At 24.9% G+C, this 27,721-nt stretch overlaps 1 protein-coding gene across 5 annotated transcripts in view; it reads left to right on the forward strand.

The window, feature by feature from the left end:
• Positions 1–1,302: 1,302 nt before the first annotated feature.
• The window catches only part of LOC132928932 (chloride channel protein 2), a 30,589-nt gene continuing 4,170 nt past the window's right edge, over positions 1,303–27,721 (forward strand). The window contains exons 1-17 of one of the 5 annotated variants that reach the window (XM_060993882.1): positions 1,303–1,534; positions 21,173–21,428; positions 22,391–22,519; positions 22,591–22,724; positions 23,910–24,192; positions 24,564–24,648; positions 24,782–24,883; positions 24,986–25,088; positions 25,200–25,331; positions 25,409–25,571; positions 25,656–25,771; positions 25,861–25,975; positions 26,050–26,187; positions 26,281–26,540; positions 26,837–26,976; positions 27,187–27,328; positions 27,420–27,647. In XM_060993882.1, the coding sequence (XP_060849865.1) occupies positions 1,478–1,534; positions 21,173–21,428; positions 22,391–22,519; positions 22,591–22,724; positions 23,910–24,192; positions 24,564–24,648; positions 24,782–24,883; positions 24,986–25,088; positions 25,200–25,331; positions 25,409–25,571; positions 25,656–25,771; positions 25,861–25,975; positions 26,050–26,187; positions 26,281–26,540; positions 26,837–26,976; positions 27,187–27,328; positions 27,420–27,647 (2,583 nt within the window). In that variant the 5' untranslated portion in view covers positions 1,303–1,477. Of the gene's footprint in view, positions 1,535–12,938; positions 13,376–20,407; positions 20,527–20,922; positions 21,069–21,172; positions 21,429–22,390; positions 22,520–22,590; positions 22,725–23,909; positions 24,193–24,563; positions 24,649–24,781; positions 24,884–24,985; positions 25,089–25,199; positions 25,332–25,408; positions 25,572–25,655; positions 25,772–25,860; positions 25,976–26,049; positions 26,188–26,280; positions 26,541–26,836; positions 26,977–27,186; positions 27,329–27,419; positions 27,648–27,721 lie in introns of those variants that run through there. The other 4 variants (XM_060993881.1, XM_060993883.1, XM_060993884.1 and 1 more) reach the window with 4 other exon arrangements.

Below are 27,721 nucleotides of genomic sequence, written 5' to 3' on the forward strand. Positions count from 1 at the left end.
AGATTTTCAAAGTTCCCCACCTGACTGTAAATAAACTTGAACTCTAAATGAAACACTTTTTGTAACTAGTTCTTTGTTTTAACGACCGATATTCGATTCTAAAAAATTAAGATAGTAACCATTAACAGCGTATAACTCTGCAATTATGAAAGATATGAAAACCAAACTTGTAAGGTATTCTAGGTATTATTCACTAAATTTAAACACAAACAAAAAAACCCATACTAAATATTGAATTATTTGGAGTAATGCAAGATTTATTTTTAAAAATTCTAACTTTTAATAAAAAATATTTACTTTTTCAAGTTAATAATAATAATTTGCATAATTCTGGTTTAATTGCGTATGTTGGTTGATAGAATAATTAAATAGCTTTAAAATAAAAAAAGAATTATGTTAAAATAGTGAAAAGTTTTGGAGAAACATAAAAAAATGTGTGGTAGGTTTGATTTTATTTTTAAAAAGTTGATTAGTTCATAACTTAAAAAATAAAAATGTTAGATCCCCTCTTTAAAGAGCATTCTTCATCATTTTAGGTATACTTTCATATGACGTCGGCCGGTCACTTCACCACTGAACACATTGTATAGTACAATATAAAAATAAAAGTTTAAGTTATAAAATTGAATAAAAAACAAACATTAGTATTTTATGAAAGAAGATTTTAACACCAAATTCATTATGAAGCGAATGTTAATTTTAATTTCACAATACATAATTTATTTAAATTTAATCTTAATCTGTGAATTATGACCTATAATGCGTCTTTATAGGTAAATTATAAAATTTTCAAATAACCCCAATATTAGATATTTATAATTGATTAATAATAAGTAATGTATTATTATATGTAAGAGAATATAATAATATAAAATAGTATCTATAAATACAAAGAATTATGTATATTTATATTTTATTGATGTACAATGTACATACTTACCAAAAAGTATTGATTATGAGTTTCAATATTTTTTTATTTATATATAATTGTATTAATGTTACAATCTGATTATAGTATTTTTATGATTTATGGTCAAATCATATTTTATAAAAGAAACACACATAATATACTATATAATTTAAAAATTATATGGTTAAAAGTTTAATAATGTGCAACAAATATTACTTGTTTAAAACAATTTTATTGATTTAAAATCCATGCTTTATTTCTATAATGAATTTAATAGTAAGTTCATTATTTAAAATAACTGTTTGAAATGCGATACATTCCCTTAGGTTTTGTAACGGTATTACAACTATAGATAATGTATTCCACGGATTACCAACAGTCATGTGGTCATCGTTGTGAAGAACTGTCGTGTATGCTCTCCTGATTATTGCTTGTAATTATTAACGTAAAATAATTATTGCTATTACCTTATTATTTTAAATATTTAATTTTAAATTTAAATTAAATATTTCATTATTTTTTTAAAATATAAATTGATGTTATTGTAAGTTATTATAACTAAGAATTATGGATAACGAAAATGGACGGCTTCCACCGGACTCACATGAATACCACCATACTTTGGTAAGTTAATTAACCAATTATGTTGAATTTTTGTTTAAAATAATTAAACTTAATTAAAGATGATATTTATTCTATTATAAATATAAACATATTTTACATAAAAACTAACTAAATACCTTGATGTTTTATATAAAAAAAAAATAGTGATTTATTTACTATTTATTTTTATATTAACATTTAAAATTACAACTTATTATACCAATTATGTTATATATAATTTACATCGTACACTGACCCTATTTATTTTAATTTGTAGATATACTATTATTTTCTATAATTAATTCTATAATTATAAATAGTGTTTCAGCTAATACTTGAAATGAGCTATACGCCTATATTTACATTTTATTTTATATATTAATAAAACTAAATATACTAATTAATTTAAATATAACTACCCATTTTTAACAAGAAAGAGTTAAGTAACTAAATTATTTGTTAAATAAATAAACGATAAATCATGTTATATCAACTATATAATTAAATTCATGCCTGTAGCTCATATCCGATGTAAACACGGATTTTATCAAAATAAAATAAAAGGCCAAATTTATTTATCAAAAACAGTAAAATAATTACTTCCGTAATGTCCATTAGGTAGTTAGTTAGTTAGTTTGTTTAAAAAATGCTAAGAGTTTATTATTTTTGTAAAAAAAAAATATTAAATCAACATAAGTTATTTAGCTATTCGTTGGTGTTTGTATGTTGATAACTTATATCATAAATAAAGTACGATTAGATATGATTCGGTACAACAAAAAATAAATCATATAAAGTAGTTAATATGATATATTGTGTAATATATTAAGTATAATTAACACATATACATACATCAATATTATACAACATACATGACACATAATGTGTATACTGTTAAAATTATTTTAAATTATGAATGTTAAATACATTTTTACAAGTAGTTGTATTTACGATTATAAAACTTACGGTTTGTTTATAACCAATTATCTATGTTATATGGTTTGTGTTATTTGACTTTGGATTATGCACTCGTAATTTTATCCTAAAATTTAAAACAGATTAGTTTCTTGAATTTTGAACGTTTTTGATTGTATATCACAAAAATACGACTTAATACTTTATTTAACATAAAATATGTTTATTTTTAAATACATTTTTAAAAAATTAAAAATTAAAATGTGGAGAAAATATTGTATAATTTTTATCAAGTTAAGCGAGTATAATAGTATAAATATTCGAGTTTCTAGATAAAAAAAAAAGTAGTTTTAATTTACTTATGTAGGTATTATAATAAATAATATAACATGTACTTACGTATAACTAGTATGATTATATTTTACATTTTTGTAATTATAACAAAGTATATTTAGTGAATTGTAACTATAAGTAATATAGCTGTAATATAGTTTGACTACAAATTACAAAATAGTGTATTTTTAACAATAATATATTTATATATATATATATAATCAATAATTTACAAAATTATACTTATAATTAAAAGTTCATTATATAATTACAAATTTCATTAATACTTGACTGTTATTTGCAGTTTTTTCACAAATTTTAAACGTAGTGTAATATACTAATATTATATATATTTATTAAATGCATTTACTGTTTAGGCTTAATCATAATATGATGCAAAATTATAAAAGCTAGTGAAATATGTAAATTCCTTCTATAAATTTTTACTATAACTACAGTTTATTTTAACAATTTCATTTAGAATTAAAATACGCACTGCATGTTAAGTTTATAATTTATATGATTTATTACTACGCGATTTCATAAATATTCAGGTATCTTGAATTACTAAATTATGTTGAATTGTGAGTTAAATATTATTTTAATAAATCATTTAAATATTATATATATATATTAAATTTAGATAAGAAGAATGGAGTGTTAAAGAATTGTTTATCTCCATATTATACGTATTTAGTTATATAATTCTTCATTCTAACAAACTTTAAATTATTGAAGTTGATAATTTCTTATTATTACTTCATTGAAAATCTATTCACCAGCAACATAGTATATGAATTAAACTATTCATTATAACCTTAATAATAAATAATAATGTTTGTTTGAACATTGAACATTTAATTGTTTGTGAGTTTAATGAATTAAAAGCTTATCTTGTGAAAAAATATAAAAAAAAGCCTAAAAGTCTGTTCATAATGGAGTAACATTTTGAAATTTTTAAAAATAAATGAATGAAAATATTTAATATGCCTAAATGGTAATATAGTTTAACTCTTAAAACTAATTCCTTTTGTTAAAATGATTGTTTTATGAGTGAAAATTAGCATTTATTCTGTACACAAGAATACACGTTGATGTGTAATTGTTCAACGATTTTTACCTCAAAAGAATTAATGATATCAAACTATCAGTTAGGGTTTTATTCACAAGGTAAAATAATTGACTTCAATTTTTAAAAAATCAGAATTTATCAAAGTTGAAATAAATATATAGAATACTACAATTATTATCCTCAATATTAAAATCATGTAATCATACCAAATGGTATAGTTAGGTAAGAATTAGAAGAATGGATAGAATTGAATGATGATGTACATAATTAACTGTGACTGACTAACCTAGACATCTTAAAAGAATGAACAACAGAAAATGACTAGACTAAAGACTGTTATACTACTGAGTACTAACAGTTTCAATACAATATATACATAGGTACGTATAATAAATGTATAATACATATTATATACGTGTATAACGAATTAGTACGTGTACATTTTGCAAATGAACTTCTTTTATGAAAACCGCAAGACTAGTCGTCTAAAAACTTCATAAAAAGCCAAACAATAAATTTAATTAAATAGCTTTTACCCAAAAACTTAAAATTTTAGAAAAATATAGTAATATTAAATATTGATGTAAGACTGTAAGAGTACTTTTCAAATCACTCATTTCATTCTTCTATATTTAGATATAGTAATATAATCACATATACTCCGCCTTTTTTTATGAATTATCATATAAATCATTTTTCCAAAGTTTATAAAACACTGTAGATCTTACGTATCTATGCATTTTTTAAATAATTAACAAATTGAAAAATCCATAAAAAGAAATTGTTGAAGGATTTAAATTGATTTAAATATTTTGATTTATTTAAGTCTCCAAGTATCTAACAAATACATATGATACTGAATTAAAAGTATATAATACGAAGAAATCTATTCTGAAATCATTAAATAAGATTAAATGTGAAAATTATAATAATTTTGTTTAATCAATTAGATATTACATTTTTATGAGTGATAAATAGACTATCAGTTTGAGTATTCTAATTTTAATTTATTACATTAAAAATTAAGCTTAATTTCCTCTAAAATTGTCAAAATGTTTTTTAATGTATGAACTTATTAAGTATTTCTTCTGTTTTTTTTTCAATCATAATCATGAAGTGAAAAATTAAAATCTGAACAAATGGAAATGGTATTGAAACTGGCTGAGTACCTACTTTTAAATTTTACTATTCTCTATAATCTATTTAGAATAAAAAATACAGTAAGAAATCTAATCATCGAGTGTATAGATTATTAAATTTATTTAATTTAATTGTTGCTCAAAATTTTAAAATTAATAAAAAAGTATATTAAATAAATTAAACAATTTACCTAAAAGGGTCAAGGTAAACAGATTATACATTTTAAGCAATAAGTATTTCTACCGTAGCCTGTTGTAATATAAAGTATAATAAAATATAAGTTATTTAATAATAGGTAAAAAGTACTAACATTTATAACCTATATTGGCTATAGTTACTTGAATTTTATTGTTAATTTGTAACATTTGTATAACTTGTCTATCCGGTTACGAATACTTAAAAGTAAAAATGTACGTTAACATTTCTTGGGAAAATAAAATATTTTATTTCAATTACGGATTTTTTTTACATAATTCGCAGATTTAAAAAATAAATTAGGTAACCGCTCTATTAAACATTAGATGTCGAGTTACCGTCATTGAGGAGTAAGTCACTATTATGTCTATGCGTGTGTTAAATTTGAATTCAATTATTATTGAATAAATCATCGTATACTTATAAGTTATGACGATTCTGAGCGAAGACGGTCTATCAGCTTATGTTACTAAGTATATTTTATGATATATATATATATATATATATATATATATATATATATGTATATTGCTATTAAAATAATTTGTTTTATTTTTATTAATATAAATTTCGAGTAACCACAGATAGTGTTAATAAATCTTAAAAAGTAAGATGATTATTTTCAATAAACTTTAAATTGAATTAAAATTTGTTTTTAAAATGTTCTCAGTGTTCTCACATTACTAATATAATTGGCATAACTGATAAAAGATGAGTATATTTTCGTAAAAAATCATTGGAAATATCGAATCTTCTTAGTTCTTATTAGTGTGGTTGAGGTAGCCAATATTTTTCATGCATAGACCAAGAAACAATAGACTAAATTAATCCTAATAAAATAATAACGGAACCACAAGGGTCCTAGTTTAATTTTGATAAACTGAAAACAATCACTTTTTTTACTTTTAATCTCAGTTTAATTATTATTACTATTATTTTTATAATTGTGTTAATATAATATTTTTAATAATAAATCTATAACACAATAAAGATGAGAATATTATTAGAATTGCACAGCGCGACAAAAATTGTGGCTCAAAAATTAAATACACTATTATTTTTATAATATTAATTAACTTATAATTTATTAGCATAATCTTAAAGTAAATGCGTTATATAAAACGCTTAATTAAACTTCCTTAGATTAGGTTACACTCCAACCTACAGGATGAAAGAAAAATTAATGGTAAAAAAATATCCAATCTCTATGTTGTATTTATTTCGCTAATATATCTTTCCAGCATAGAATTCGTCATCGGAATTACCTAATTTTATATTCATTATATGTAGTTTTTTTTATATAAGTACTATGCCGTGTTTTCCCAAATCCCTCTCACTCATACCACCTCTGCAAAAGGTGACGTATATGAATGAGACACCCAGTGTCTAATCATTTATAATTTTTGTATGATTTTTAAATGATTATAAGCGAATTAGTACCCATAATTAACCCTAATACATTTAATTCGTAAAAATGAATTTCATCATTTAAAATATATATATATTTAATTAACGTTTTAGTAATTATAACAATGTTTCAATAGTCTCGAACCCAATAACAACAGTCAGTTGATATTTCAATTATTATTCAGTAAGTAATATAAATTATACATTGGTACCTAGGTACTTTTAACTGTCGTATTAGCTTGATATATACAAAGTGTTTCTCAATGATATACTATCCAAATGTAATTTTACAGTAAAACTATTAGTGATCTTCTCGTGTGTCAATAAAAATGTATAATTACTTGTGTAGTTACTAATATATTATTATGCATTAACATATTATCCTTATAATAGACAATTCGCGGTGTTGATACAGTATGTCTGCTACAGTACTGAGGCAATAGGCAAGCATTTTTAAAAATTGTATGGTATAAATTCATAAAATAATAATACGCGTATTTTAATATAGGCGCAAGTTTTATAATTTTGTACAGGCGTACAGCAAATAGCCATTATACCGGAAACAATTACATTTGGTACTACATCTACCGGGAAAATCTGAAACCACATATATAAATATATAATATGATTACTAGTATTTGTTAAACATTTTTTCCTACTAATCTGAATGTATGTAAAAAAAGATCTAATAATAAGTACTATATAGGTAAAATGTCTGAAAATAAATCATATTATTGTAGTAGTAAAAAACGAAATTAACATTTCATCTCTGTGTAACTTTTAAAATCGATATTATTTAAATACTGCTATAAAATATTATAACTGACGATAGATGATATAAATATAACTACTCGTATTATTTCAATTTGGGAATTAATCTTAAGCATCGAAATTATAAATTTATATCAGTATGTTAACAATTTTAAATTTAAGAATTATCACTACACTACCCAATAAATATTACACAATAGTCAATATTTGTTAACATCAATATTTATGTATTTAGTGTCTATTCATTATACTAGACAATACATTATAAATTATTTTAATAATATTAGAATAAGTAACCTTGTTAAAATGCGTACGTTCATATTAAGTACCTAACAACTAAAACTATATCTACCTACTTGATTTTGTATGACAATCGCACAACTCAGTAGTTCAGTAGTTGATTACTTACTTCAAAAAAATTTTTTAACACAAAATAAAATATAATTGCGAGCAAATATTTTATTTGTTTAAAACATCTTGTTAACCATTATTGTGAACCAATTAAGAGTTTCGATGATCGACAAGACAAGGTCAAGTAACTCAATACTCAACGAAAATTATATAATCATATGTTAAACTTTAATTGATAACAAAAATAATAATTTTTGACAGTATATATCAATAATGAAAATTTAAATTATAGATAATTATAACATAATATGCATATTATGAAGTTGTGAGGCCAAACAAGAAATTCAAAATAAATAAAAACTATCGATACAGGAATTATAACTTGTAGGCTATGCGACGATTTAACATAATGTCTTCCAACAAAATATTTTTTACCTAAAGGTATCTGGTTTTACATTTTAGTATAAATCAAATATTTTTTTAAAAAATCAGAAAATTTTAAGTATGAAATAATATTTTGAGATTATGTGGATTCAATTTTTATACCTGTGGTAAATAATTTTAAAATGTATTCTAATCACATTATTAGCATTACATTAATCATTATATGATATCAGTGATTTAAATATTCAACTTTAAATTGGTTAAGTTAAAATAATTTAAAACGTAATGGGTAGTCCTAATAATATGCAAACATTGCAAACATAATATGAAATGTTGACTAAACACTGACTATTTGATTTTTCATTTATATAGGTATAATACATTTCAGACAAATAATAGGTAAACCGGATATAGTGTTATATTTTTTTATCCATTGTATTGTTGGTAGGTACTCGCGGTTAATGACCGATCATCAAAGATTATAGATGTATAATAACATTTCTTATTATAACTAAGCATGATGCTTACTTAAAATCATTTAGAAACAACCCAATTATAACTAATAAGTAGGTATCAGATATATTAGTTTAAATAACGTTCCAATAATGGAAAATTCAATGAAAATTAAATATTTAGTATTATTTATTTATTTGTAAATAATTATATTTACACAAATCACACAATTTATTATTTATTCTTTGCTAACTGCTGATTCGGTTCTACAAAACTCTATTCCGAAAATTTATTTTCACAAATTTAATGATTTTCTGTATTCATAAAATTATAACCGTATATCTAAACCTAAATTAAATATATCCAATTTTAGATCATTCTAAAACTGTACTATTAAAGTGTATTAATTTAAATTATATGTAAATAAAAGTATTTTTAAATGTTTTTAATATGTTTTTAATTCGCTGTACATTTTTATACTTTTAGTTCTAGGAGATTACAATTCTACGCAACTTAACGATATGAAATTTAACGGAATTCGTATATTATATATTTATATATTAATAGTAGGTATTACAGTTAACTTTTTATTTTATTTTAAATGATTAATTACATGTATGCGTTACATATAAAATGTACATAGTACATACTCAACCTTTCTAACTGAAAAACTCTGTAAGAGCTCCACAAATTATTTTTTTTTTTGTGAATTGGTTCCTGAATAATAATATTATGATAATTATATCTTTATTTTAACCAATACTTATAAGTTTTTAAAACTGAATTAATATGGTTTATTATATACCTAGTATAAAATATTTATGATTATAACTTAACCTGACCTGTCACCCAACCCAAAGATGTGAAGAATAAATATTTTAGTTGTACTAATATCATTTTTACATTTCATCCATGACTTTAAAAAAACATTTTAAACTCTAACCAATCAAATACTTTTCCACAACCAATCTAAGATTTTAAATATTATTATTTGCTAGTTTAATAAAAGCCAAATCCATCGCAAATGTGTTTTTATTTATTTCATTAAAATTACGAAAAAGTCATATTTAAAATCAATAAAATATTATTTTTATGAAATAATTACCTATTTGTTTAAACTGTGCGAGCATTGATTTTCAAATTACAACAAAAATTATATCACTTCACAGTCCACATTAGTGGATTAAAAATAGTACCAACCTTAAAGTATTATCAAACTAACTAGGCAATACCTACTATATACTATAAATTGACAACTTTTAATATTAGATAGGTACTTAAATCTGAAACAACCACATGATAAATTATTTATAGTTAAGATTCTTAACGTATCTATAAAAATGTGATAAGTTATACTATTAACAATATAATAAAAAATGATAGTTGACCTTGAATTTTCATAATGTTTGTGTGATTTGAATTGATAAAAAGCAATAGACCAAAAAAACAATCGTGAGAAAAATGTTACTTATATCTATAATTATAAACATATTAGCATGATATACTACTAGTTATTATAGCAATTATCATAATATGGAGGAAAACGTAAGTTTATTCAAATATGTAAGTCTCCCCACTATTGGTTTAACTAATCAGATATTTTTTTATACTTATACTCCAGCTAGTGTTTTAGATTTATAAATAAAAATAAAAAGTTAGATAAAATCATAACAATGTTTTTTATTTAATTTAAATAGATAAAAAGTTATATTTTCTATCAAACTGATTGAAATTAACAAGGTAAGTGTATAAAATATTTATTAGATTATCATAAAAGCACAAAATAATTCAAATTATTATAAATTATAATACTACATAATAATACTATGATTTGGTCTTGGATAGTCTTGGTGCACATAAGATTAGAATGCTTTAATAGTATGTTAAAAATAAATATTAGTAACACATTTTTTTTTTGTTATAAGATTTATAAATATGTAGCTAATTACTATCATAAAAAATATATTAGACATATATATATAAATGGGTACCTAATTAATATTGTTACTACTACTTATGTATTTGTTATTAGTAATAACTTATAAAAAACTTATTACTCTAAAATAGGTTGTTACAATCGTAATAATATGCTCTAAAAATACTAAAATATGCAAAAAAAACACTGTAACGATGTAAATACATTATTCGTATGAACTTAAAACTTATAATATTAATTATTAATACGCAATGGCAATTTTTATATATTCTTTTAAGATATTATTATCTATTTATATGAATCTATTTTTACTATTTTATGGTATTTACAAAAAGATGTTCTTCAATTTTAAGTTATCTAAGACATAAGTTGATATAATATGATATACATATATAATATTATTTAACTAAATACTAATAATATAATAAATACAATATTTTTGGGAAAGATTTTACCAACCTATACTGTAATGCCGAAAGTAAAAGAAATGATTTTAATAGCTATATAAAAAAACATACCACGAAACATACTTAGTGATAACAAAATGACCAGACCGTCTCCGATCATATAATTTTTCTTATACGATAATTTATCATTGAGACATTAAATAAAAATTTAACACACACATAATAGGGACCCACTCGACAATTAATGGACAGAATAGATCGGTACCGATTTGCCTACCTATTTTTCACAATTATACACCAAAGTATAAACTCAATAATATTAAAACGAAATAACCTATTATATTAAAAAGAAATACTAATTTTGAGAATATTATGAAAAATACATAATATATAAAATCACAAAAATCGACAATCTTAAAAAATAAAATATGTACATAATTTTATAATTAACGCGCCTCACTCTTTACGTGATGCATACACATAAACATTCATGTAGTATAATGTGTCCAGACATTTATTTTATTGAAATGATGTTGCTAAGTTGTTGAAGGCATAATTTTTATTAATGATAATAATATATAAATGTAAATTGTGATAAATGATTTTTTAATTATACTTAATTTTACACATACAATTATCGAGTATCTAATTAATAATTAAATAATAAACTCAACAAAATTACTTCGCTATAAATGTCATTATTTTTTAATCAAATTCACTTTTTTGAATATATTAAATGTTAATAATATTTATATGTTAATAGTTTATTTCTCGTCAAACTATATATTAAACATATGTATAATAATATTTTTTTTTAAATATATTTTTTTTATGATTCAAATAATGTATAAGTTGACATGCAATTAAATCCATTTATATACATATACAAAATTGTAAGCTTTTAACCTTTTACTATATATACACTATTTCCTTTAAATATTTTACTTTTATAAAATAATTTAATTACTTTTAGTAAATATAACTGTAAAATTTGAAAATCCAATATAATTAATTGTACTATTGCCCAATGTTTAAGTAATATTGTAATAATAAATTAATTATCAGCATATATTTATATTATGTACTCGAGACATTATCAAACAATTTAATACTTAAGGTATAGATTTATTAGACTTATATTATAAAAAATTTTTATGTATAATAAAAGTCAAAAGGGTTCCAAACACCAGGGTAATATTATCAACTAGAGTACACTATTATACAGTATACTATAACTATATCCATGCAAACTTTAAACTAAATTAAATTACTGAATCATAACGAAATTCTATAACGTAATTATCTATTTTTAACAAATTGAATAACTACTCTCAGACATCAGACCTTAATTTATTTGGGGAGGTACAATATAATTATTGATGATAATTCTTTGTGTTATTATTATTCATTAATACTAATTATTAAATTGTTTATTATTACTGTTTACTGTATAGGTTTTAAGATTACAATTCTACGGGATATCGTAATTTAAGACAATTAAATTTAGCTTTTATTATTAGGTATCAAGCGTAAGATAATCGTCTTTAGTGTGATAGTGAATACAATACAATCTAGATATATAAACAAAATTTAAATTAACCTTATTATAGTCATAGTGCAAAAATACAAAATACAATTAAAATATATAACGTAATAGATAAAAAATGTATTTTATAATACGATATCGTATGAATAATAACACTCTTCATCGGTAATAATAATCAATAACCACAGTATAAATGTATAATTAAATGGTACCTATATATCAAATAAGTAATAACATTACATGCACTAATTAGTTTATTATTCTGTTGTCTACTTGTCTAATTCACATTATGTTGACTAAAGATTTAATTTAGTTTCGCTTAAAAAGATCGCTAAAATACAGGACTCAGAATCAATTTTTTATTGCCTATAATCGTTATTATCCAAACAGATAAAATACAGTTACGATGTTAAAAGAAACAAAGTAGTAATATAGAGTAGATACATATAGTATACATTCATTAGTAATAGTGTTCAGTGTTAGCTTTGTGTAACCAACTATAAATTTATTTATCTAAACGTTTGTTACGTTTAATATCTTTTAATGCCAGACTTTTTATATCCTTCGTACAGCTTATCCTGTAAAGTAACACGCGTAGGTTTTATCATTGCCTCAGTGTAGTCCAATTTAAGGTGATTATTCAATTTGTACTCCCTTTTTTTGTGCACAGTTTATTCATGCCAAATAGTCGCACGTACAGTCAATCGTATATATGGACATAGTGATCAAATAGTAAACGTTTCTTTTCTGGCGAGCTATAAATAAAATATTAGAGTTAAAATTAAAAAATTAAACATCAAAGATGACTGTAGGGAAAACTGCGAAAATCTCATCACCCTCTATGAGGAGACGAAAATCTGCATTAGGCGAAGACGATGATTTGGAACGAGAAACAAAAGCATTAGCTTCATTTTATCCAAGTCCGCCGCCCGTGGACTTTGTTCAAAGTACTGTAAGTCAATAATGAATACAAATTCATGTTAAAGCTAGTAATTTAAATGGTTAGAAAAATGTCTATAAAATTAAATGTTATAACAAATTGATAAATCTTCTAATGTCTAATTATAAGTATTATTATTAACTTATAAATACGTGTCAAATTTTATAGATCCAAGTTTTAGGTGGGTATCTTCTTCTTACTTTAGAAAATTCTATTATTTAATAATAATGTATTATGATGCAAGACTAATGTATAATCTATAGCAGTGGTTCTTAACGGGGGCATTTCGGTCTCTCCTGGGGGCGATAATTTTGAAGGGGGCATTGAGGGGGCGGTGAGCTTTTTCAAACTCGGAGATTAAAAATAATACTTTATAATAATATTTTTGTATAGCAAAGTAAAATCGTTTTGTTTAGTGGAGTAAAATATATCCATTACTATCTTCTTAAAATAAGAGTTTTACTTTAATTTAGTATACCTACTGATGAATAAATAAATAAATATATGTATATATTTATAGGAAAAAAATTTGATTTTGCACGAGGTTAGCAGTAAGTTATAACGACAAAGGGGCGCTGAACCAAAAAAGGTTAAGAACCACTGGTCTATAGAATTTATTGTATCAATATGTCAACATATTATGTTAAATGTGTTTTTTTAGTTAAAAATATCAACATACTTAACTTAATATGCATGACGAGATTTGTTTTCTATAGAAATTAATAGGTAAAACAAATAATACATTGATCCATATTAAAATACAAAAATTATTTAATCATTCGTCGGCAACTATTTATAACTTTATAAGTAATTCCTTATAATTTTATCGAAATTAATATAATTTTGTTAAATCAAAACTTATATCCAAGTACTTAATAATGGTGGCTATCCCACAGGGTCAAGGTGAATCTTGTCTGTGATACACATTTAAATTTAGTGGGTATAGATAATACTATTTATTGAATATAGAACATAATACATATTATATAAACAAGTAAAAAGTTAGATTTATTTTTTGTTACAACTTGTACCGTTTTATATACTCTATAAACGTTTTGTACTTTAACAACACGTCAACACAACACAACAGCTACTTACATAAGGGATTGTTGATTGGTGAAGTATTTTAATTTTTCAATACACCATAATTTTTTACATATGACCACCACTATTTGAAAAACGCAGTTTATTTATTATTATTCTTGTAATTATATATTATATAATAAATATACATATTTATTTATAATAATATTACGGTATTTTTTCCACCTTGACCCAGATATTTTTATTCAATCCGTCTTCATATTTTATGAATTATGACAATCTAAAAAATCAGCTTCAGATAAAACGTATTATTATTATAGGTACCTACTTCCTTCACTGGCCGCTGTATATTGAACATTCCTATAAAACATCTTCAATATAGAAAGCTTCTAACTAATGTCATAAAAAACCAATCCAGTACTCATTTAAAATTTAGATTAATTTAATATGAATAATACTAACAATTAGAGTACATTGAACTAATTTAAGTATAATGAATAATTACCTATAAATATTTTTAAATTAATTTTATGTACAAGAGTTAAATAGCCAAAAAACCAATTTTAAATTCACAGCTAGCGTTGTACCTACTGATATCTAAGTATTGTGCAAACAATATAAGAGGGCGAGATTAGTTGATAGCGCTAGCTTTTCTACTAGGTACTTCTATTATTCACGATATGACGTACTTGGACAACTGAATGTTCAGAGTCCTCGCTCTTCAACAAAATCCTAGTTAAGATAGGTTATAGCAGCTTACTAAGAAGTCTTAATGTCTAATTTAAAATATGGAATTAAGCCCGCTAGAATTTGACACCTTTATATAATTTAATGAATTTAATGTAATGATAAACTATTTTAAAATACAGCTATAATAATTGACTATCATCTACACTGAAAAATAGAGTAGCAACTAATTACCAAAATTATTATTTTTTACTATTGATAGAACATCAGTATTTGTACTTAATAATATTTAAGTTTCTGTTTTAATAGTTAATAAAAAAGAAATCACTCATATTAAATGTTTTTATTCTTGATAAGTAATATATATTACGAAACAGCCATGGACAAACAAATATCTGGATTATTTAATTAAGTTATAAAAATAGACACCCGAATATTTTAAAGTTATGATCTTTTAATGAAAATCTGTTGAGGCTCTAAGAAATAGATGAAAATGTACATCTTCTTTATAGTATATACCTATTACCTACCTAATACCTATGTTTTTACTTCATAATCATTAATCAACATCCAAGAGTCCATGTTTTTAATTTTCCTCAAATACAACAAAGATAATCTATTATAGAAAGCAATAAGAATTTAATGTAATATAATAAAAGTAAGACGTCATAAATATCATTTAAACAAAATATATATATAGAGTCAAGTTTAAAACTATAGCTGCATTTTTTATATATAATATATATGTATAGGTACTAACTGTAAAATGTAAATTGTATAAAACTATAGACATCCTGATATCTTAAAAAGTACATTTCAGATTCTGAGCAACAGAAAGAATTTGGTTTAATCTTCTATGCCGATGGTGGTTTCCGATTAATCTAGTTAGAATGGGTCAAAAATATGAAAATTATTTTCTTAATAATTTAGAAAACCTATCAAAACAGCGGTAAACCAGGAATTTACGCAACACAAATTTTCGATAAAATCGAGTTATTTTTATGTAACTATTCAAAAAAGGAATAATTGAAGACTTGAAATTTACTAGATTTTATAGACAATTTAATACAATTTTCTAATTATATTGACCGTTTTGAACTTTTATAGACATTATTAGAAATTTTTCTATTTTTTTTTCCAAAGTTCCTCATAAAGTCATAAATAATGCTTTACATATAATTCATGTACAATATGTCAATATCTATGACATAAAATAGTTCAGCTTATTGAATAAATGAAATCCACAATATTGATAATAATTTTAACGCAATAAAAAATAAACTACCTTTAAAAATGGATGCTGATCCTCTTCATCCGTCTCTATCACTCAGAATCGTATTTTTGTATACTATGAATTAACAATAGCCATTACAATCACCTACTAAATTATAAGGTGTACTCATCAAAACCTAAAATTAGGCAGAAGCTAGAAATTTGAATTTTTTTTGTTTTTGTTTTAGTAATTTCTTTCTTTTAATAATGGCATTATAAAACACTTATTGTTCTTTCGAATTAGATAAGAGTATTATTAAATATATAGTTTAAAATTAATTTATATTGGTATGTCAAGTGTCAACAAAATTATTAAAGTTCAAATAAAATGTTTCACAATACAAAATTATTTAATCTGCTTAATACTTACTTATTTTTTAAATTCAAATTGTGGGGATAAGCTGGTTTCCCCATAGACACTGACTCGAGAACTTTATCGTTCGTATGTACTTCCTTATTTCTTTGTTATAATATTATTATTGATATACATTTTAAATTTGTCTAGCGTTTTGAAATAATATCTACGTGTTATAATTTTTACCATATCAGATATCCAATATTCATAGCTCATAGGTCATGACAATGCATAATAATTGTTTATATATAACATAGCAAGTTCTTGAGCCTTAATATTTATAGGTTCATGAAGTTCATAAAACATATAGTACGTTTATCATTTGTAACAACTTATCGAATATACAATATAAATTAAATTATTATTAATCATTTAAAATTTTAAAGTATTTGAATAAGGTTCAGTCTTCATTCGGAAGGGTTCAGTAAGCTAAATTTGAATTAATTAATTGATTACCATTTAATATATTTACTATTATATATTATATAACTATTTTTATAACTGAATACTAATATATAATACATATTTTATTCTAGGAACTAGATTTAACACAGTCACTCAAAAAAGAAAATTCATTACTACGTAAACTATTAAATACGTTTTTATGAATTTGATAATTCATAAGGAACAATTAGTATTATTTTAATAGATATACGATATACTCAAACAAATTAAAATATAAATTGTATAGGTATACGTGTAATAAAATTAATTAATAAAATTAATTTAAATACTTAGTAGTTAGTTAGTTTTTTTAGTTTTAGTTAGGTTTTAAAAATTCAAACCTCCCCCTTGACCTAAAAAAAAAGGATATAGAATTTCTTTTAAAAATGTATATAGATTTAATAGTTTTGTTATATACCTACCTGTATGAAATATGACGTAACTACTTTTAGGCAGCTTTATAACATTTAAAGTTTTAATACCACAGAATAGATTAAATTAATACTAAGTAGTAATCTAAGAAATTATCATCATATAAATTATAATGGCTTTTTGGTGAGCAAGTTACTTTATGTCGTATAGTACTATTTTCATATATCTACCTATCGATATCAGTATCGAATGTAAAATTAAGTGATAACAGATTAATGCACTAAACAGCCTATACACATTACATACTATACCTACGGGTGGCGGGATAATATATTTTAGAAATGAGCAGAGCCTTCTTAGGGTTTTATAGAGCCCCGGAGACCTAACATATTTCGCGGGCCTTGTAATACTTAATTATATGATATATATATTTTTAACACATAATGTATTATATTATTATTTATTTATTAAGTATTATACTTTTCAGTAAAAAGTGCATTTTTGTTTGAATTTCTTTTACTTATTATTGTTTGTTATTGTTTATTATAATTTTAAAATACACAGTCAAAAAAATACATAAATTAATATGTTTTAGCCGTTTTAGGGTTAAAATAAATGTAATTCGTTAAACAAAAACTAAAATAATTGTCATAAAAAACAGTATAGAATATAGATATAGATTTGTCAATTATAAAATACTTTTTAATGATTTCTAAGGTTTCTTCCTAGCTTTTTCATTCGCTAACTCGTCTATAATATTTTCATAATCTAAACTTGATAGTAGTTCATGTTCAATGATCATTAATGATAAATAGTTTAATCGTTTCTAGCTCATGGTACTCCTAAACTTTTCTTTAATTAAATTCAATTTAGAAAATGAACGTCCCTTACTGCAGTTGATAATCATCATTGATAAAAAAAAATTCTGAAAGATATTATGTTTGGAAATGTTTCTTCTAGTATATTTGATTATAAACATTTGTATGTAGGTAGGTACTATATAGAAAAAATTAATTCAGAAATTTCAAGTTCCTATAGATATGCTTTTAAGTGTATAAATTCTAAAATTAATTCATTTTCATTAATGTCTACATGTTAAAATTCCGCAAATGTTTTACAATGGATTTGTATGTCTTTTTTTCTAAATTTTTCAAGTTGGAGAAAAATTCAAACAATTTATTTATTGATTTGTATGATTTACCACTGATTTTTAAATAAGTTATTAATGTATCTATTATTATGAAGTAAATTTCCATTTTGGATTTTTCTCTACTTGAAAACGACTTACTTTCGTTAGTGTGTTCACCGGGAAATGTTTAACAAATACAAATAAAAATTTAGAAATTTATCAAATTGTATTATTTTTACAAAAAGATAATTTTAATATTTTTTCATTCGAGATTTATATTAAATATTTTATGAAAAAAAAATTAAAAATTATGATATTTAGTAAATAAAGTAATTTATTTGAACTAGGGAGCCCTTAAAGTTTCAGGGCCCTGGGCCCGGACCCTCCGGGCTCATACAGCACGGAAGATGAGCAAACAAAAGGTCATCAATCCCCATTCCTTGGGTAATTACTGGTATAGTCACTTTTATGATCAAAAATTATAGTTTAACTATATGTTTATAGACACATTACCTTAACTCTACCGGTTAATATTATTGCTGTATACCTAGTTAGAAAGCACTACTTGAATTTAACATTGAATCCAAAACACTTTTAGATAAAAGACAAAACAAAACCTAAAACCTTCAAAAAACTAAAACTACACACTTATTAAGAGTGTTGTATCAAAAACCCGCACATATTATAATTAATTAAAAATGTATATGTAGTATATTTTATGCAAAATATTGTATTTATTATCTATTTATATATTAATTTAAATTATAAAATATAAAACAAATTATTTTAATCTAAGTACTAATCATAATTTTAATAAACAATGAACCGATCAACGGGTGGTTTTTATCTATTAATTTTTTAAAGTCAAAATCATAAGTGTGTGGTTTTTGGATGGAACTGAATTTTAAATATTCTTTTATCCAAATAACATTTAGGAAAGAAAAAAAAAATAATATAATAAGAAAAAGTTATGTATGATAAACGTATTACAAAAAAATACATATTTTATTTAAATTATCGTATTAACATCGCATCATACCACTCATACTGTAAGAGTAGATAATTCCAAAGCTAATTTATTATTTATACATTTAATATCCAAAAATAGATGTATCTATCTACAATATATTATACTACAGTATGTCCCATAATTAGAAAGTTGAGGTTTTGAGTTGGAAAATAATTAATTAATATACTATCATATAATTTAAAGAAGTGATAATTAAAATACTTGTAACTAATCGTAATTTATTAAGTAATTAATAATTATTATTAAAATATACAAAAATACGATTTAAATACGAGTATTTCTTAAAACTACACTAAATCAATAAATCAAAAAACAAATCCAATAATATTCATCTCTTTATTCTCGATTTGCCAATAAACATCGAATTTACATACTATAGTATTATTTTAATTATATATACTATTCATTATACACTAATGATTAATTGTACTCAATGCGTTTTTTCAAGTTTAAGATAAACATTATCGTTTAAAAATTAAATATTTCACTTGTGTTATAATTATACAGAGTATAATACAAATTGTTGACAATTTTGTGAATATAATATATTTTAAATAATACTCCTTCCTGATACACTATGTATACCTACACTAAATACGCATGACTGATGTCTTTAAGTAGGTACTTCTTACACATTATATACAAATGGAAATATTCAATTATTTGATAGTTAATAATTATTCGTACATTTTATTATGGAAATATACCATACAGATAATAGATATTAATTGTATTATACATGATTCAGTTATTTAATATTTTACCGTAACAAAAATATCATAGAAACAATGAACCACAAATTTAAATGGTCAATTAATAACGAATATTCAGTAAGTGATGGTAATTTCTATTATCAATAAATAGTTCTTATACTCCGTTGAAATAAAAAATGTAAAACCATTTAAACAAAACGTTTATAACTAATTATAAATGAACTAAAATTGAATATTGCCATTATTTTTCGAAATACTAATTGTTATATTATATCATTAACTTTAACAAATATTATTTTATTTTTTATTTTAACTTCTTATCTACTTTTAATACAGTGCAATTAGATAATCATAATAATATAAAACAACACTTTCTTAGTAGGTAACATTAAGTTATTATCTATTACATATTGTAATAAAATAACGATAAGAAGTGCATAGTCCATACACCATACCTATGTATATATTTTTACTATTTAACTCGCCATTGCCTACTTGATACTAAAATTGATAAAAACAGTTTTCAGTTCGCATCTTACGACACGAATTTAAGTCCTGAGTTTCCATTTAATATTTTTTTCCCTGTCTGGCAACTCATTTGTATAGTCACATGACCCAATGAACTTTGATAACTTATATTACAAAAATAACATACAGCGGTAGATTATTATGAATTGAATTAGCTTTTAATTTAATGTCCTCTTTGATTTGATACGTTTAATGGTTCAAAAAACTGTTTTTTTTTATTATTATTATGGCACAGATGTATGGACAATATACAAAAGAATTGGGTGATTATGTCAAAGGAACGCAGCAGAACATCCCTGCGCCTGTCATACACGGCAGTGCTAACGAAGAATTCAGCAAGTATGGCGGGAAAATTAGTTCCACTTTGGAAGTCGTATGGCGCCATTCGTTCGCCAAGCTCAGCGAAGATTGGGTATTTCTCACGTTATTGGGTCTCGTCATGGCCGTATTAAGCTTTGCAATGGATTATGGTATAGACTTCACCAACGAAGGTTAGTACCTATACTACTATAACTATACAAAATGTTTAATTAGTAGTCAGTGATTGGTATTATACGTCACACTTAGTCAAAGAACTAAAAAAAAATTGTATAATGTATACAAAGTATAATGTTTTTGTACTACATTTGAAAAGGATTGGCATATTATACAATATTAACTAGTTATATTACACCGAATAACGTATAACTTTTTTTCTTAGAGTGATCGATAGGTCTTCTAATCACGGGCTTTATATCTTGTGAAAAATGCTATAAGAAAGTACCTACTTTTATATTTTTTTTTTCTGTTGATTACAGAGCTGTAAAATAAATGAATTCACGTGTTCTTCATCTATTACTACGTTAAAGTAACTAAATTTGGAAAATGTTATTTTAGAGTACTAAAACTATACCTAGTATATATACAAAAAGTATTTTGATCATTTTCTTCAAATATTGTAATTTAAACATATTTTTTGTATTTTACCTATTTATGGTTTCTCAGTCAATCTATTGAGCGTGGTTAGTGGTATCTACTGTTTAACATTTGTGGATTTTTAAACGTTGAATTACTCAAATGTCCAAAGATAAATGATTATTTAAATTGTCTCTGTCAATAGCACAATAATTTTCGATAAATAACAATAGCGATTAGCCAATATATATCATATACATAATAATAATAATAATAAAAGGTTCTAGACAAAGATTAATTTTTTTAATTCAATCAAAATCATATTTATAATATACGTATTATTCCGACTTAATAGATAAGTTATTAATCTTGAGTAACCAAGTAATATTTAGTTATAACGATGATAATAACATTAGCTTTTGCGTGGATATATTTATTTTTCTAGTCAACAGGTTAATTTTAGTTTTAGATCGAAATATAGGACTCGTTTTTATTTGATTTCTCGCCATTATATACTAAGTAATATTATATATTAATTAATTAAACATTTTGTGGTCAGGAAGGATATGGCTATTCAAAGATATGGCGTTCAACCAGTATTTGCAGTACATTGCTTGGGTACTGTTACCAGTCAGTTTAATAACATTTGCAGCAGGATTCGTACACTTAGTTGCACCTCAATCTATTGGTACGCAATTATAAATGTATAAGCTATCCGCTTATAACATTTTAAAATGGTCGATATTTTGTTTTATTTAGGTTCAGGTATACCAGAAATGAAAACAATATTAAGGGGCGTCGCATTAAAAGAATTCCTCACCTTAAGAACGTTGATCGCGAAAGTTGTCGGCGTTACAGCAACCTTAGGATCCGGTTTACCTCTCGGCAAAGAGGTTTGTGCTCTTAAATATTACCTTTAATATTTAAAAGTGTATCAATGTGTCATATATCCTCATGATTTTATCTTGTGTATAGATTTTCAAATCAATACAAGCTAATCTAACTTCGCATCTCGCACAATACACAAAATGAATTGTCGGAAAAAAAATTAGAATACCTATGTATTTTACTGGATATATTTTGTGGTTGTTACCTAGCTATAGCCTTAATTATTAGAAATCAAATATTCAAATGAATTTACGTCCAAGAATATCGCAGAATATATTGTAACGTGGTTGAGGGATCAAACTATGATTTTACTATATTAATTATCCAATATCTAAAGAAAGAACTCCAATCCTAATGGATAAGTTTACCATAACTGCAAGGTTAAGTAATATTGCAAGAGGTTTTATCAATACAAAGACATATTTAGTTTACAAATTTAAAATTATTTAAATATTTTATAGTATTTTGTAGTTAGTAGTGTTAGTACATTACTGTATCTTTGGGTTTGCTTGTATAAGTGATGTATACTGAGTTATTATTTTATTGAACAACACTGATTCTTTCAAAATCTATTAACTATTTGAAAATTTTTTTTTACATAATTTCCAGTTAAAATAAAACATTTTTTGTTTTATATATATATATTATATTGTTATACATTTTTAAGTTTTTTACTTTTATTTTAATAACAACATACATTTTAAATTACATAATCTGAAATAAAATATTTTTCGGAGTATTTCGATACATACAAATCGAAATTCGGACGAGTAGAGTATAAGTTATAACTGTTATATAAGTATTTAAAGTTTTGACGAGCGGAATAGCAGACTAACATTTTACGGGGTATACTCGTACTACTTCACTTCACTCAGTTCACTTAACTAAATTTTAAATACTTAAAGCGACTGAAAAATTAATAGATTTTGAAATAATAAGTGTTGTTTGATAAAAGAATCACACTCTATATATGGTAAATGTCGAACTAAATTCGGTGTGTCATTTCAATAATATATCGTGATTTTATCGGAGCAGAAAAGGGTCGAGTGTATGTATTTACTATTTAATGTTTAATTTATATGTAACAAATTTTAAAAAAATTTAAAAAAACTGATGAACGCGCAACTGAGATATAATATGGTACCATCCATACTGGTAAAATATTAGATTTTATGCGACAAATTTAATAGGGCCCGTTCGTGCACATTGCCAGCATAACAGCCACGCTTTTGACAAAAGTAATCACTTCGTTCAAAGGAATCTACGAGAACGAATCGCGAAACACTGAAATGCTGGCTGCGGCATGTGCGGTCGGAGTTGCGAGCTGTTTTGGGGCCCCTATTGGCGGTGTGCTTTTCAGCATCGAAGTAACAACCGTGTACTTCGCTGTGCGAAATTACTGGAGAGGTTTTTTTTCGGCCGTCTGCAGCGCGACTGTGTTCCGATTGCTAGCGGTATGGTTTAACAAAGCCGGTGCGTATATTTGATCATTATAGCTCTCCCGCACCAAGGGTATATCCTTAGTCTTTAATATATAATATATACCATCATCATAAATCGTAAATCTTATTTTAATGTAGACACCTATAAAGTGATAGTTTTGGGAGTTTAATCCTCTCCACAAAAAAAAATATTCCATCTAAACATTATCCATGTAGATTTTCATGATTTTTTTTAAAGATCGATGTCGAACACTTTTATGATAATGTCAAAATGATTAATTAACAATATTATGTTTATCAACGATAAGAATATTTCGTTTTTTTAATTATAAGCCCCCTTAAACTTTTTCTGGTTACATGCTTATTGATCATATGAAATAATCTATTTGTAAACCTATTTAGAAACCGTAAAGGCTTTTTTCCCGACCCATTTCACTATGGAATATCCGTTTGATCCTCAAGAATTGACCGTTTTCGCTTTACTTGGGTGAGTACATATATTCAAATGTGCGTGGCGTTACGGTGATGTATATTACGTTTCTGCGTATGTTTACCTAATGCGTCTCGTGTAATATATAATATGCGTGTATTACATACAACAACATTATATCACTTTGTAGGGTAGTCTGTGGAATTATCGGAGCCGGTTACGTTTGGGCGCACAGGCAATACGTGTTGTTTATGAGACAAAGTAAAAGAATGAACTCATTCCTACAGAAGAAGTAAGTGAGTATCATCACACAGCCGTCTAGTAACTTTTAATATATCACATGCAAAAGAAAAAAATTATATTTAATTTTGCTCGTTTATACATTATGTTATAGCCGTTTTTTATATCCGAGCCTTATAACGTTTCTCACGTTGACAATCACGTTCCCTCTAGGCACCGGTAAATATATTGCTGGTGAACTGAACGTACACGACCAAGTAAGAACGAACAATAATATAATAATAAATTATATGACCATCGCACTAATCGTTAAAAAATTCGGACTACATTACGCAAATTATAAACTTATTGTTTTTTTTTTGTTTTAGTTAACTGGGCTGTTTAGTAATTTCACGTGGACAAAAACTGAGTTTACCATTGAGGAGGCAGAAATGATGAATCATTGGCGAACGGAAAACACCAACGTTTTCATTTGTTTATCGGCTTACATAGCTTATAATGTAAGAAACATACTATTTTAATTTACCGATGAGTTATAATGATTTTCCTCTGGTTACTCAAGCAAGTTTGTTTTCAGTTTGTGTTCTCTATAATAGCATCGACCATTCCAATACCATCCGGTAGTTTCATTCCGGTGTTCAAAACTGGAGCCGCATTTGGTCGAATAGTCGGCGAACTCATGCACTTGTGGTTCCCGTACGGTGTTAGGCACGGAAAATTCATCACGCCTATAATACCGGGTGAACATTAATAAAACAGTTTTGAAATTATATAAATAGATAGTTAATGTCAATAATATATCTGTGACAATATTTTATATTTAGGAGGTTATGCCGTAGTCGGAGCAGCAGCTTTTGCCGGGGCCGTTACACATTCCATATCAGTGTCTGTAATTGCTTTTGAAATGACGGGACAGATCACACACATTGTACCTGTCATGGTATATTTTATCTTTAAAAATTGTATAGACTAATTAATCATTAATATTACCTGTATTAAACTGATTAAACTTCATGATTAATTTATTAGATCGCCGTATTAATATCAAACGCTGTAGCAGTATTACTACAACCTTCACTATACGACAGTATTATATTAATAAAGAATCTACCCTACTTACCGGATCTTCTTCCATCCATATCGGGTACAATTATTAGTTTAAATTTCTCTCATATAATCGAAACTGCTTATATAATAATATTTAACTTATGTTTATAGGTATTTACAGTGTGTATGTAGAAGATTTTATGGTCAGAGATGTCAAATACATTTGGTATAATATGAGTTATAGAGACCTGAAAAAGGTTCTAAGGGAAAACAAGGTTCTTAGAGTGTTTCCGTTAGTTGACAAACCAGGTAAAATCAAACAATCGCTATAAATTATCATAATACACTAATCAAATATATATATAAGTTATAATTATTATTAATTGTAAAATTTTATTTCAGACTCAATGATTTTATTGGGGTCGGTGCCTCGAATTGAATTAATAAAACTGATCGACAGACAAGTGGGTAAAGAAAGACGAATGCAGGTAGTTGCTAAATGGCAAAAAGAAGCACAAGAAAGACTTGACGAGGTAGAAAGAAGAAGAAGGGAAAACAAAGAAAGGAGGCCTTCCAGATTTGAAGTCACGCCAGCACCAGATACACTACAAAGGAAGTATTCAATTAGTTCTCAATCGCTTTCTACAAACCCCATAATCAAGGTATGTAATAATTTTTACATAGTACATACTAAAACTTTTCTACATTACACATAAATAAATCGAAACCAGTACTAGTAATTATGTAAACATATTACCACACGGCACATGGACAAATAAAATAATTTCCACTAACCTTATTCTAATAATATATTATTGTGAAAATATTATGACTAAATCTGGTTTACAAATATATAATAGTTAATTTCGTTTTAAAAATAAATACGATATCATGAGAATAATCATCTTATTGATTCGACCATTAACACCTTGAAATACAATATAAATTTTAATTTTAGGTGCAATGCAGTTCTTCGTTGAAAGGACATCCGAAAAAATCTATTTTAAAAAAAACCAATTCATTCACTCTACATAACCTGACACCAATGATGACTCCGTCAGCGACACCATATTCTACGATAACTGGAGCCGAGAGTCGGTAATTAATAATAATTATACAAGAACTGTAGAATAAATAGACCTTTACATTTTATATTCACACAACACACATGATATACACATTTCCATTTTGGATATTGTAAATATCTACAATATAATATTATTGTTACTGCTTACGAATTTATTTATTTATAGTTTAATTACATTTTAATTTATCTGTATAATATTTCAATTGCAATGTTTGTTATAGCATACGACTAGCGTTCGAAGCTATATTTCACAAATCTGCTACACTTCGAGATGCAAATCCAGAACAGCAGAGCTTGACAGATATTTCGGATAAGGATAGGTGTTCGTCGCAGATTATACAAGTGTCCAAAAAAGTTCAACTGGTACAACATTAAAAACATAATTGAAATCCCTATTTTCGATTTAAAGATTTAGTATACTCACGCAATGTTTTGTTTGTTCATTTACTCGCAGCCCAAGGAGAGAGTCATAGACATGTCACCGGAAGAACAGAGCGAATGGGAACAAACAGAGATGGACAAGATTTTAGATTTTGGTTCCTGTCATATTGACCCGGCACCGTTTCAGTTGGTCGAGAGGACATCATTACTTAAGGTCCATTCGGTGTTTTCGTTAGTTGGTGTCAATCACGCTTACGTCACTGCCATTGGTCGCTTGGTCGGCGTCGTCGGACTAAAAGAAGTAAGTTTCTAAATGCTCCGAATTTCGACAAAACATTTTTTATACAAATAAAGAACACAAAAAATTACATTATA

Source organism: Rhopalosiphum padi, chromosome 4, assembly GCF_020882245.1.
Source record: "Rhopalosiphum padi isolate XX-2018 chromosome 4, ASM2088224v1, whole genome shotgun sequence".
Classification (NCBI taxonomy): domain Eukaryota; kingdom Metazoa; phylum Arthropoda; class Insecta; order Hemiptera; family Aphididae; genus Rhopalosiphum; species Rhopalosiphum padi.